Source organism: Idiotropiscis lumnitzeri, chromosome 3, assembly GCF_059441095.1.
Source record: "Idiotropiscis lumnitzeri isolate Australia: NSW breed Sydney's pygmy pipehorse chromosome 3, RoL_Ilum_1.0, whole genome shotgun sequence".
Lineage (NCBI taxonomy): Eukaryota > Metazoa > Chordata > Actinopteri > Syngnathiformes > Syngnathidae > Idiotropiscis > Idiotropiscis lumnitzeri.
Genome location: NC_142393.1, coordinates 17,355,454 through 17,368,576, shown reverse-complemented (window position 1 = coordinate 17,368,576; position 13,123 = coordinate 17,355,454). Strand labels below are relative to the sequence as shown.

At 40.9% G+C, this 13,123-nt stretch overlaps 1 protein-coding gene across 2 annotated transcripts in view; it reads right to left on the bottom strand.

The window, feature by feature from the left end:
- The window catches only part of mgll (monoglyceride lipase), a 29,518-nt gene that overhangs the window by 8,099 nt on the left and 8,296 nt on the right, over positions 1-13,123 (bottom strand). For both annotated transcript variants that reach the window (XM_088291711.1, XM_088291710.1), the window contains 2 exons: positions 6,740-6,846; positions 3,975-4,111 (listed from right to left, as the gene is read on the bottom strand). In XM_088291711.1, the coding sequence (XP_088147837.1) occupies positions 3,975-4,111; positions 6,740-6,846 (244 nt within the window). The remainder of the gene's footprint in view (positions 1-3,974; positions 4,112-6,739; positions 6,847-13,123) is intronic.

Genomic DNA, 13,123 nt, shown 5'->3' with positions numbered 1-13,123 from the left:
AACACGTCAGATGTTACCCCTAAACAATTTTAGTTAATACGCCTATATTAGACTTCATACAATGCATAGTAACCAAATACTCTCAGTGCATGCATTAGCGTTGACCAACAATTTTAGGTTTATTTTGATCTTTTTAATTTAGTTTAGACTCATTGTTGCCATTCTCCATTTATATTTGACTTGCCTGATTTTGAGTTGACTGCGATGAAAAAAGTCCGACATGGCTAACACTGGCGCCCGCTGGTCAGAGAAACGCCTTTACTTGTTGAGCGCGTCTCAATTCGGGGGTATTTAATCGAGTTAATGGGCATAATATCATTTTATTGTATTGAGTCACGGTGGTCATTAATTTGAAGTTACGCCACTCTTTCATACGTGTATTACGCACGCCCAAGCCGTTGGTTTTGCTGCGTTTTCTTCATTGGTTTGGATACTTCTTCTTCATTGGTTTAGCGGCTTCTTCTTGGTTAATTTAAATAATTCTTCTTCATGTTTGGAGGCCACTGCGCGCTGCCTACCAGACGCACAATGTCACGGTAGTGATATGCTTTCTGTTTTTTTTTCTATTGAACATTTTATCGAAGGGTGCGACCTCTTTTCACCTGACTGCTTACATAACAAAAATAAGCACAAGTCATAACATTACCTGCCTGTTCCTGTGTTTCAACAAGTGCAGCCAAAAAACTGCAACACTTTTACATCAGCTATAGTTAATACAATTAATTTTGTATGGCTAAGATCATTAACACCGGTAACTGATAATTACCATTTTGTCTGTGGCCCTGATTGGCGGCTATTTGATGATGAAAAACTATTTTTTTACTTCACTTTTTCTGCTTTAAGTCTCAAGTGTGAGACTAACGCAGTAGGTTTAGCTTTGGCACGAATATTCTTCGCTCCATGCGCACGTACACGCTCAGATTTGTTTTCAAACCCAATACGGTGTTATGCAAGTTGTTTTTAAAGGCAACGTAGTAAAATGGTAAATGGAGTGCACTTATTAGCACTTAAGCTACAACATCTATCTGAAAGGCAAAGCATGCATGCACACATTCACACACAATGGGTGGCTGCTGCTATGCAAGGAAGGCTCTGCCAAGCTCACAGGGAGCAAATCTGGCTTCAGTTTTGGTCAAGGACACTTGGACAGCACAAAATTGGAGCGGGATTTGAACCGTAGACCCTTCAGTCACTGCATGACCCATTCTACCAAGTGAGCCAATGTAAGAGGAGTCCAAAATAATAAAGTGTTTTGAAATCATAGCATGCGGTATGTATCATTGCAGTTTGGATAATTCGGAACATTTTTGATTTATTCCTATTCCCCGTAAGTGTGGGTCCAGTACACCCATAGGAAACTTGGATTTGCTCGAGGTTTCTTCCATCACCTATCTACTCGGGTGCTGTACCTTATCTCAAAGTGCTGTGGTATTATACTCCACAATCTCCACTTTGCTGCAAAAGTCAGATGTCTTGCTGCCCTCAGTCTCTTCTCAGGTGGCAATGAGACACATGCTGTGAAGTAAAGACCGCAGTACTCCTTTGTTTTGTCACTGTTTTTTCTAGCCAACTGATATTTTCAACGCAGCATGCTTCTTGCAGTTTCCCACGGTAGTACTCAGAGATGGAAAACTCGCCACCCTAACTGAGGCACCACGCAGTGAAGAGTGACATCTGAATTCCATCTTTTACCCACCATAGGAATATGCCCACTCCCTCTACCAATGTTTGGTTGCTTCTCTAGCTGTTTCCATCTTCTGCAGTTTAGTTCATGTTATAAGCATTTAATAGCCTATCTTATATTTTCCTTGATACTTTCAAAGTATTGCATACCACTTGCATCAAGCAGTATGAAATGATAACTAAATATATAATCAGAGTGTTTAGATTTCAGCGCAAAAGACTAAAGGAGGAGACTGATTCAATGAGGGAGAGATGCTGAGTTTCCGCTGTGACAGACAGTAAGGAAGGATTGTCTGTACTTCTAATAGGAGTGGGAAGCAAAGTAGGTGAAAGAGCTCTGGGAAAACTACTCTGAGGCCAACAAGACCATAAAACAATCAAGCTTTTGTTTGGGTAGGCGTGAACTTCCATCCTGCGTTTTCTTCCTGGTTGTGCTGCTCTATTGACAATTACAGCAATGTTAAGGGAGAGTCTCAGGCAAGCAAGACCACACCTTCGCACCCACGCTGAGATATAGAGCTGTGACAGTTAAGCCCTAGCATTCAACCTAACATGGTTTCGCCTCGCAGAAGCAAATATCATATATACGTGTAAAGAGGCCCTTGAGCAAACAAACGCTCTGACGCATATAAACACAAACGTGTTGCTTTTGTGCCAGAGATCCATCCTGTCTTCTGGAGACTAATTGGCTCCAACTTTGTTTATGTGAGCATTCTTTGTCACTTGTGTGAATATTCAACAGGCTTTGGCTAGTGACAGGCTTGCTTGCTGAAAAGAGCCACTAAGTAGTTCCCACCAGAAAATCTCACTTTGTAAAAGACACAAGAAACACACACTCACAGGTGTGCTTGCATACAAATCAACAGAAACGCATGCACGCACACACACACACGCTCGCACGGTTTGGCGAATCGTCTTGGCCGCATCACCGTTTACTTGGGTTCATTTCATTTTCATATATCTCAACTAACACAAAGTGAAGCGTTAACCCCCCACACAATCCCTAATTGATTAATCAATAAGTGTAATCATCGGAATGACTGATCACATGGAAAAATGGAACATGAGATTGAGGGCTTGTGAGAACGCAGGTGCTCTGAGAGAAAACGTTTGCATTTTGTGTGAGACCTATTTCAGCTGAAGACAAATAAAAAACTTCCTGTTACATAATCTTTTTTGGGGCTTGTCCTCAATCCCACCATCCAATCGCTCTCCTTGTGATCTCGCTCACTCTTCTTTATATTCCTCTTTCCTCGCCTCCCTCCCTCTCCCACTCTTCCAATTAAAACAGAATTGTTTTAAATAACAGCCCTTTGAGGTGGAACAACATGCATGCTGCTACAAAAGTAGCTAAGCGTCGGAAGTGGTGACACCAAGTGGTCTCGAAAGAATGGCCTCATATCAGCAGCATCTCTGCAAACATTTTGACAAGTCCACAGGTGGTTCATTGTCTCCTCCTTTATGCGTCATCTTGGCCGCTGATGAAAAGAAATCTACACAAAACGAACAGCCAAAACTAATAGCAACAGGATACAGAGTCCCAACACCGGATAGCTGTAATATGAGGCTTGTAAAAAAAAAAAAGAGCAACTATGAAATTGAACACCGGGTCAGTTCACGTTTATCAGAATTAAAGGCATGAAAAGTAAATGAACATCTGCATAAGAACTCACATGCCGTACACTGCACGTATCACCACATCTTGTAGGTCACCTTTTGTTCCAACACTTTCCGACAATTTGTTTGTTCGGAAGACCTTGGTCAGTTTCCAAATTGTATGACCTTTGTATTCTGAGCTATAATTTATAAACTGAGCAACAGCTGTGCTCAGTTACAATATTTGGAAAAGTTTGCATCATTTGTTGTGTTATGTTTTAAATAAACACTAACTACACCGAGACACAACGTTTTACTGAGTAACTCATATACAGCTTGTTTTTTTTTGTCTACATTATTTTCTTATACACTATTAAAACCAAATAATAAAACATTTCTTTCCCTAACTATGACTATTGTTAAGACTCTAGTCAATTATTTAACAAGCAAATATTGACATATTGCTCCTTGTCGACTCATGATTATTTAACATATACCTAACATATACCTGTTTGCCACATTGAACACAGTAAACTCTAAAAATTAAACAATGGAAAAAAAACCTGTAAAAATAAATGCTACTTATGCTATAATATACATAACTAAATAAAAGGAATTTGTATCCAGATTAGACTTATCCATGTCGTGTTTTGCCTTTTTCAAAATTGTTCTACTATTGCCTGCATCCCACCTACCATTGAATGGCCCACGATGAAGACAGGAAGGCCGGGGTGGCGAGACTTCATCAGGTCGATGTGCTGCAGCGAGTCTCGGATGTACACCTGAAAGTCCTTTATGTTCATTCTGTCTCCTTCACTCTGACCATGGCCGACTGTGGAGGGAAAACAATCAAGTCATAATAGAAATTCCATACGTGGACAACATCAGGTCATCTGTAAGAACTTTATCTTTGGAATCAGGGGGTTCGACGGGTGGTTGGTTTCACAGTTCTAGTCCCGCTACTGTCAAGATGCTCTTGAGCATTTTTTCCACAAATATTGACAATATATTGGTCATCCACCGAAAAGTGGGTGTCCATCCCTTTCTTTCTCAACATTTTTTATGACACCATTCAGTTTTGTCCATATCTCAGGTAGCATTAATTCACTCAATTCACCAATCACGCTTTCTGTTCAAGTCCTTGCTAACTTTGGTTGTCATAAATATAATTTGAAGTGAGTTGTTAATTAATATGGATAACTAGGCTTGAAATTTATTGAGGTCCAACACTTCACGGATACATTCATGAACATTCGTATGAGGTTATGCATAGGAAGCACATGCACATACAACAAAAGCTGGAAGGTGATTTAGATTGTCATGGCAACCATTGATCCAGTAGCACCAATGACGCCCCCCAAGCATTCACATCATGTGCATGTTACACCTTCATATTGTGCGGTTTTAAGACGTGTGACTGAATAAATTGCTGGACATGGATGGCTTCAACACGCACGTCAATACTTACCAATCAATAATCATTTGCCAACTGCTGCAAAAATGACAGACTGCAGATTAGTCCACAGACCTGATGCACCGGGCAGGTGCGTAAGGGTGGAGGAGCTCAGAGAGGTAAGGTGGGGCGAGTAATTGCTCCAGAGTACATTGACTCGCAGATCTCCATAAACACATCTTTGACTTTGTTCATCCATCCATCCATTATCTGCCGCTTATCCGGGGTCGGGTCGAGGAGGCAGTAACTTCAGCAGGGAAGCCCAGACTTCCCTCTCCCCAGCCATGTCTTCTAGCTCTTCCGGAGGGATCCCCAGGCGTTCCCAAGCCAGCCGGGAGACATAGTCTCTCCAGCGTGTACTGGGTCGTTTTCGGGGCCTCCTGCCGGTGGGACATGCCTGGAACAGCTCACTAGGGGGGGGTGTAAGTGGCATCCTAATATGATGGCAGCCACCTCATCTTTGAAAAGTAACTTTCCCACCTTGAAACTCAGCAGCACCCAACTACTACATATACCTATAACACGGGCCCATAGTATCATACATTTAAAGAATGAGGTTTATTATTCATCCAGATGGCATCCCAGTACCTTGAACCATGCCATCCACCAGAAACCCATATTCATCTTTCCCCCAGAAATGATCCACATGTTGCTGTGCTTGCGGTCCATTCGCAACGGGAACAATTCCCCTAAATCCTGCTCAAATAGACGCTACGTCCCATTGAATAGTTTACGGTTACATCGGCCATTGCAAAAGATAATATACTTCTCCCGATTTGAACACGATTTTAATAATATTCCCTTTATTAGTCCCACAATGGGGAAATTCGAGATTCGAACCCAGGCCTCCTGGGGAGACTGGGTCCTGAATGCGGCGCCTTAGACCACTCGGCCATCCTGGCAGCAGATTAAAAAGTTCACTTTCTTGAGCGGAATGGAATTCTACATATGAATCAAAGTATGGAGAAAAGTGCATGAGAAAAAAGTGCCTTCACAGCTTTAAAGGTGATATTACATTTTCTGCCATTTCTCTTCATTTCTCTATTACAATACTTTTTGTCTCGATATAAACTCCAGTTTCACTTAACATAAAATATAATTAATGTTTTCTATCCAAGCAGAAAGCGCTATCATTTATTTATTAAATGTGATATTTTTTAACATTATTCTAAGAACGTGTAAATGAACATCCTTGACACTGAGGTAATGTGGGAGCTTTAAAGCATGCTCGCATAATATCGCTAAGCTACTTTGTAAGGATGACAACAAAGAGTGACATTCAGCAGGCTAACAAAAATATTCCATCACTTCAAGCATGTGCTTCACAACCTTTATCAGTGTGGCTACAATGTGTCCCACAATCTCTGTCTATTTGCAGTGTTCCCTATTGTGATGGGTTAAATGCAGAGGGCACGCTTCATGAATATGCAGGTATGCATTTGGCACGACAATAAGGAGAGGTTTCGTGAATATGCAAATATGCAAATCGTATGACAATAAAGATGATTTATCAGCTGCTTCGTAATGAAACGAGGTAAATATTTGAAAAATCTCAGCACAGCACTAAACAAATGTAAAAAAAATTATAGTAAAATGATGATAATCTTCTCAAAATTTACACACTCGCCGTGAAATTTGGGGGTCTGTCAAACAAGAAGCTATTATTCTTTTGTATGAATAGCCACAAGCAATAGAACCTATTTAGTGGAAGAGCATTTTATTGTTCTGTCTGTCCTTCCGAATGCTAATGTTAATAACCTGTCATTAATGTGCAATGCACAATCTTAGGTTTTCATTGTCGCATGTTGGTCAGGAGGGATGAAGCAAAAAACTGTTTGCTGCAAAGAACATAGATAAAGGAAAAACGTGTGGTTCAGTCTTGCAGATAGGGAGGAGCTATGTTTTCTAGGATTGTCTGCACATGTCCCAGTGCGTGTGAGTTGGCTATTACAGTAGGTGTAAATATATGCAAGAATGAACAGAGCGACGATGTGAGTGGTGGCTCACCGTGGTCGTGTGCAAAGACCAGCAAGGACAGCTCCTTCAGTCTCTGTGCAATCTCATCGTATGGTCCACAATGCTCCCCGGCCCCGTGGGCGATGAACACCAGCGCCCTGGGAGGAGAGATACAAATGATAAACAAAAACGGAATTTGCATGTTTCCCATCCTTGTGTGGGTTTAAAGACCGAAGAAGAAGAAGAAGAGGGTCTTTAAACAAAATAGGTAAAATCTTCCAAATACATTAGTCCTGGTGTAAAAATCGATATTTTTGATGGTTAATATCCTTTGCGCCAGTACCCCAAAGTGCATGTACACCAACGTGGTCAGAGTTACAACGGCCCTTTATAGCTGCTCGCAGATCCAGTTATGATTATAATAAATTACGTTTATGGTTTATTCTTACCTCTCCAGTCAGTGCTTGGCAAACAGAAGAGAAACTGTGAAACACCCTAGTGTTCACTCAAAAAACAAAGACTGAATTCCTGAGAGTCCATGTGGCGTGTCAATCAGTAACAATTATCTGAAATACATTCAGTGACACCAATAAGTGAACGGTTGCTGCTCATCATCAAGCCTTGTTAACAAATCAGTCTGACTTCACTCACTGCTCCACCTCCTTGCCTCATAAGCTTTGCACGGCTCTTTTTGGCACAGAACGAACAAGCAAGTGCATTCATGCTTATGAGTGAATAGCAGCCTTTGTTTAGGCATAACACATTTGAACTCACACACTGAGGGGGCAGTTGGAGATTAATGCAGCTAATCCGGTTTTACTGTAACAATAGTAATAGAGTGAACGGAGTACAGACTGCAACACTTTCGAACTGAAAACCAAAATACTGAAAACCAGAATATCACATGTGACATTTGGATTTGCTGTGTTGGACTCATGTACGGTTGATGTGATCACCAACCTCAATTCCAGCCTTCACTTCCTCTTGGTATGTTCTGTTTAAAGAGGCAGGTTGTTTAACGATGACAAAAAATTGAAGGAAATGGAATCATGACATTGGAACAAACTGAACATACTGTATTAATAGTATTTTATTTTATCTTGTCCTGCTGTCTGCTAGACCCTTGATTAGTCACCGGTCGATCACATGAGAGATAGTCAACCATGTACACTCACAAGTAGATACACAGGCAGTCAGCTGTGTGTACCACTACTCTATCAAAGACCTAATACTAATACAGCATTCCAAAATTATGACAACACCTTTCTTCTTTCTGCAACTCCCCATGGAATCCAACCAAGGTGGATACTCTGAACTTCTGTTTGGTGCATAGGCGCAAACAACAGTCAGGACTCATTTCGCCACCCAAAGGTGGAAGGAGGCTATTCTCTGGTCTACTGTGATGCGGACTCTGCATCTGTCGTGATGAAGAAGCTGAACCGAAAGGCAAAGCTCTCGATTTACCAGTCAATCTACATTACTACCCTGACCTATGGTCACAAGGTGTGATGACCAACAAAAGAAGTTACTAGATACAGGTGGCCAAAATAAGTTTCCTCCACAGGGTGTCTGGGCTCTCCCTTAGAGATGCAGTAAGCTGAGAAGCTCGATTTCTGGGAGGGACTCAAGAATCGAGCCGCTGCTCTTCCACGTTGAGAGGAGCGAGATAAGATGGCTAGGGCATCTGATTAGGATGCCTCCTGGATCCCTTCCTGACCCAGGACACGCTGGAGAGACTGTCTCCCAGCTGGCCTGGGAACACTTTGGGTTCCCTCTGAAGAGTTCGGCGATATGGTTGGGGAGAGGGAAGTCTGGGGTTCCCTGCTAAAGCTGCTGCCCCCGCAGCCCGACCCCAGATAAGCAGTTGATAATGAAAGGATGGATATAACAATAAACGAACAATTCTTCTTTTGAAAAGCCTCTCAGAACGTATTGTGTTTGAGTATCTTAGTAACTTATGAAAGAAAACAGACAGACGTGAGGGGAAAATGCACCTCAATTGCACTTAGGGTGCTAATTTCGTCTTTCAAGTCAGTTATGGAAAGACTAATCATTTTGTGATATTCTCAGAGGTTGAAGCGAGCCTCAGTAGAGATGTCCACATACATTTGGGGACCAATTTATTCCCGTTATTTTGACAATTGTAGCAATGCATTTTAAATGATTTTGAATGGACAACTCATCTCCAGTCCCTCCTGTGACTCCCACCAAGACATGGATGGAGGGGAGGAGGGGGCGTGGCCATATTGGTATAATTTCCAGTGGGCGGTTATAAAGCCGTTATTGACTTCTCCAAAACAAATTGATATAATTGACAATGCGAGCTAATATAATTTTCCTGATTGCTTGTTAGTAAAAATGGACCATCTCGGCCGGAGGATCTCTTTGGTATACAGAGATATAAGTGCATTTGCTTCTCTATCACAAAAGCCAAAAACCCACCTTTGCAGATCCAAAGAATTGAACAGATTTCAGAGGAAAAATACTTGGGAATTATTTTAGATTAACAACTAAATTTCAAAATCCATGTCACAAAAATGTGTAGAACTATCAAAGCAAACATTAACTGTTTGAGGCTTATAAGAAAATACTTGTTTCTTGAATGTGCACAAATTTTCCTTAATTCAATGATCTTCTCACGTCTATCCCACAGAGCCCGTCTGGTCGCAAACTCGTGAGACAACACTTAAATCGATCAAAAACCTTTCACAACCGAGCCCTGAAGATTTTATCCCCATATTTATCATAGTAGCATTCGCAAATAAAATACATTTTAACATAGTCAGTTTTTTAAATGCCTTAATAATGGGTTAGCTCCAGTGCCACTGAGCACATGTGAGCCGGCTGCAGAACAGTAGGGGGAAAAAAATAAAATCACTCGAGCGGCCACAAATGGAGAGTGGCTTTTAAAAAGACTGAATTTTCCAAGTCTGTATTCTCTGTGAGAAAAGCTAATCTGCAGAACTTTTTGCCTGCTGAACTAACTGGTTTAAAAAGAGCACAAAATCGGAACGCGCCAGAAGCAGCAGTGTACTCATGTTTAAGGCAACATGTATCTCTTTCTTTTTGTTTTTATAGAATAAGCGGTTCAGCTAATGGATAGTTTCTTTTTTATTGCATTGTGTAAATATTACAGTGATTGTCTTTTCATATCAATCTCTTTTTAAATTTTTTTCTAAAATCCCATCCAGGGACGGCGCTCCAAATTATCTTTTGGAATAAGCTTTATGATGCTCATATCAGACTGCTGTGCTACCTTATGGCAATGTTTTACTAACTGTCCCTACCAAACCAAAACATTCCTCAGAGGCTTCCGATTTCTGTCATCCATTGCTGTCGTTTATAGACAATGGGGCTTCACTACTCTCCCAGTGTTTATGTTGTCCGAAAAACCGAGTCAAAGCCTATGAAAAGCCTTGTTAAAACAGAGTAGACAGGAGAGCAAGAGAAAATGAGAGAAAGAAAGGATGAGAGAAAGAAAAGAGATTAACAAAAGAAAGGAGGAATGGCAAGAAGGAAAAACCAAGGAGGAAGGAATGAAAACAGAAAAAGAAGTGGGAAAGAAAAAAGAAAGATGCAAAGAAAAAAATGAGGTAAGGAGGAAACAAAGGTGAAAGGGAAGGAAAAAGTGTAATGCAAGAACAGACAGAGAGTGAAAGAAAAATAAAGAAAAAAAGAGACAAAAAGAATGAAAAAGGAAGAAAAGAAAAAGAAAGAAAAAAGAGCGAGAGAAAAGAAAGAGAAAGAAATAAAGAGAGAAAAGGAGAGAAAAGAAAAGGAAATAAAGAGAAAGAGAGAAAAAGTGAGGAAGAGAAAGAGAGAGGGAAAAAAAGAGAGAAAGAAAGGTTCGCAAATTCTCCTCCCTTCGATGCAAAGCTACTCCAAACAAGCACAGAGTGCACCCTAATCCCTTTCATGTGCTGCTGCAGACCTCCCGGAAGATGATTTGAGGTTCTCACAATTTTTTATCAATCAAGCACAAAATGCAATCTAAAACTGAATATTCTGAACAAAGGTGCCCAGATGTCAAATCACACTTTGATTGAAAGGAAGCTTAAGGGAAAAAAAACAGGTATTCTCTATTTCCATTAACATGGAATCTTTCAAGTCGAATGCCACTGAGGTCTGATTAATCCGATTCTGACCGTCGCACCAAAAATCACATGACATTTAAACACATTAGTTCTGTGACCATCAAAGGTGATTTGAAGCTAATTAGATGAATGATGTCATGCGGAACGTCAACATGCCCTCAAAAGAATTTCGGTTAGTGACGATTAACGGAGATGAAAGTGAGAGAATAATATACCGGTACAAGGAAAATGGAAGTCACATTGAAAGCATTATGAAAGTGCGTTGCACTTGTTTTTTATGGCAATTTACCTCTGTTTGCTCTTATATGACTAAATCTGAACAAATTAAATTCAGTCACAATGAATCAATTAAATTAGTAGGCTTTTGTACAAAAAGGAACACACACGCACGCACACCCACCCCCAAATACACATGAAAAACAGTTTCTGAGTTGTTTGTGTTGGGTCAAACTTATGCGTTGTTTTTCTGACAGCAACAATTTTTGGGTGGTCTCACATTAAACATTTATTGGTTTATACAGCTGATATGTGAACGCAACTCTTGTGTTGTTTGTTTTCTCAAGTTTAAATATTTGTTAACTATTAAGGATATCGGCCTGACACAAACTTTGATTGCATTATTGGTAGCGGCAGCGGCGACGTATCCATAACATAGCTATCTCACGATTTTACAGTTGATATTCTGAGGAGTAGTTGACAAAGTATCTGGCAACCGTGGTCTGCTTGCACGGTAAGTGGCCGATTACAAGACTTTTGCTGGAGGCAGTGATTGCCAAAAAGCCTTGATTATACCAACAGTACATCCATGATTCTACTGAAGACGCCGTTGGAGGCTGGCGGATAAGGGTCTGCAACAATACACCGTTCATACATGGCAGAGATGCATCGTGGAAGATGCGCCACCTGACACTCCTTCGAAATTCAATTCTGAGTCTACAGAGACATGTCCATGGGTTAAAAGCATTTTACAAGCCTTGCTACTAGGGCTGGGCTATAATTCAATATCAATATGCAACGCGATTGACACGAGAACGATATTAATAGAAAATGCGTTTGATAGATGGTTTGATTGAAAAAAAATCTGAACACAATCCCAACCGCGGCATTTTGTGTATTGTAGCCAGCACGCAGGCACCACCAAACACAAAGAAGTCGCTCATCCAACAAAGTCAAAGCATCCAAACCAACAAAGAAAAAAGCATTCAAATCAATGGAGACGCAGCAACTAAATAAACGACACATGAGTGCGTCATTCTCACGCAGAGTGAGAAAGTGGCATAGCTTCGTGCAAATAAATGACCAATCAATGTCGTATGACTCCATCCATGCATTATCTAAGCCGCTTCTCCTCACAAGAGTCGCGGGCATGCTGGAGCCTATCCCAGCTGTCTTCGGGCAGTAGGCTGAACTGGTTTCCAGCCAATCACAGGGCACACAAACACAGACATCATTCAGTACAATTCTTACAAAAAAATAATATTATGCATGCCGTTTAGCAGGGTGACCACCAAGGGAGCCTCCGCTACGAATCTCATTCAAATGAATGACAACAGCGTGCACGCTCGTGATTTTTTTTAATTTATTTTTTTACCATAAGCGTCAATATTTATCAAAAAAATAAATAAAATAAAAATAGATGTTATTTCTAGAGTCGAGGAGACTTTGGCTCTTGACTTTGTGAAATTTGAGCACCGGCACGAGTGCACCCCCAAATCCGGCGTGCTTTAGAGCCCTATTTGGACTCCCACATCACCAACATCTTCGTTAGCTCCTTAGCAGGAGCAGTTATTTTCAGCACAAAGGCTCTGCACGCTAGATCCAGACGCTGCTGAAAAACCAAGAGTGTTTTCTGCAAGGAACTGCTCTATGAGGGATATTAGAAAATCAGGATGTTGATAATAAAATCCAATTGTTTTTTTGGGCTAGTTATCGGACCGATATCTGATACAAATATCGAATCGGGAAACCCCTATTATCAAAAAGGACACCAAGTTTCATTAAATCATAACCACTGGGTGATTTGGCATGGAAGAGCCCACTATGCAAGGAATCCACCCGACAGAGACAATATGTGCCATGCGTTTGACTGCCGAGCATTCCAGGGTTTATGTCTTTTGCCCAAAGTCAGCTGGGATGGGCTCCAGGTCTGCGGGGAGAAAGGGTTGTATGTCCACACACATCAGGTTTTGAAAAATCACTCGGTCCAAAACAAACAATCTCTCATGGGAATTTTAGCCAATTAAAAGGCTGAAAAAGCGATATTGACAAAAACATTTCAAAAGAAAACATGTATAAATTCAAAACTATGAGCCTTCAAATGATATAAAGAAATTGTAGTTGA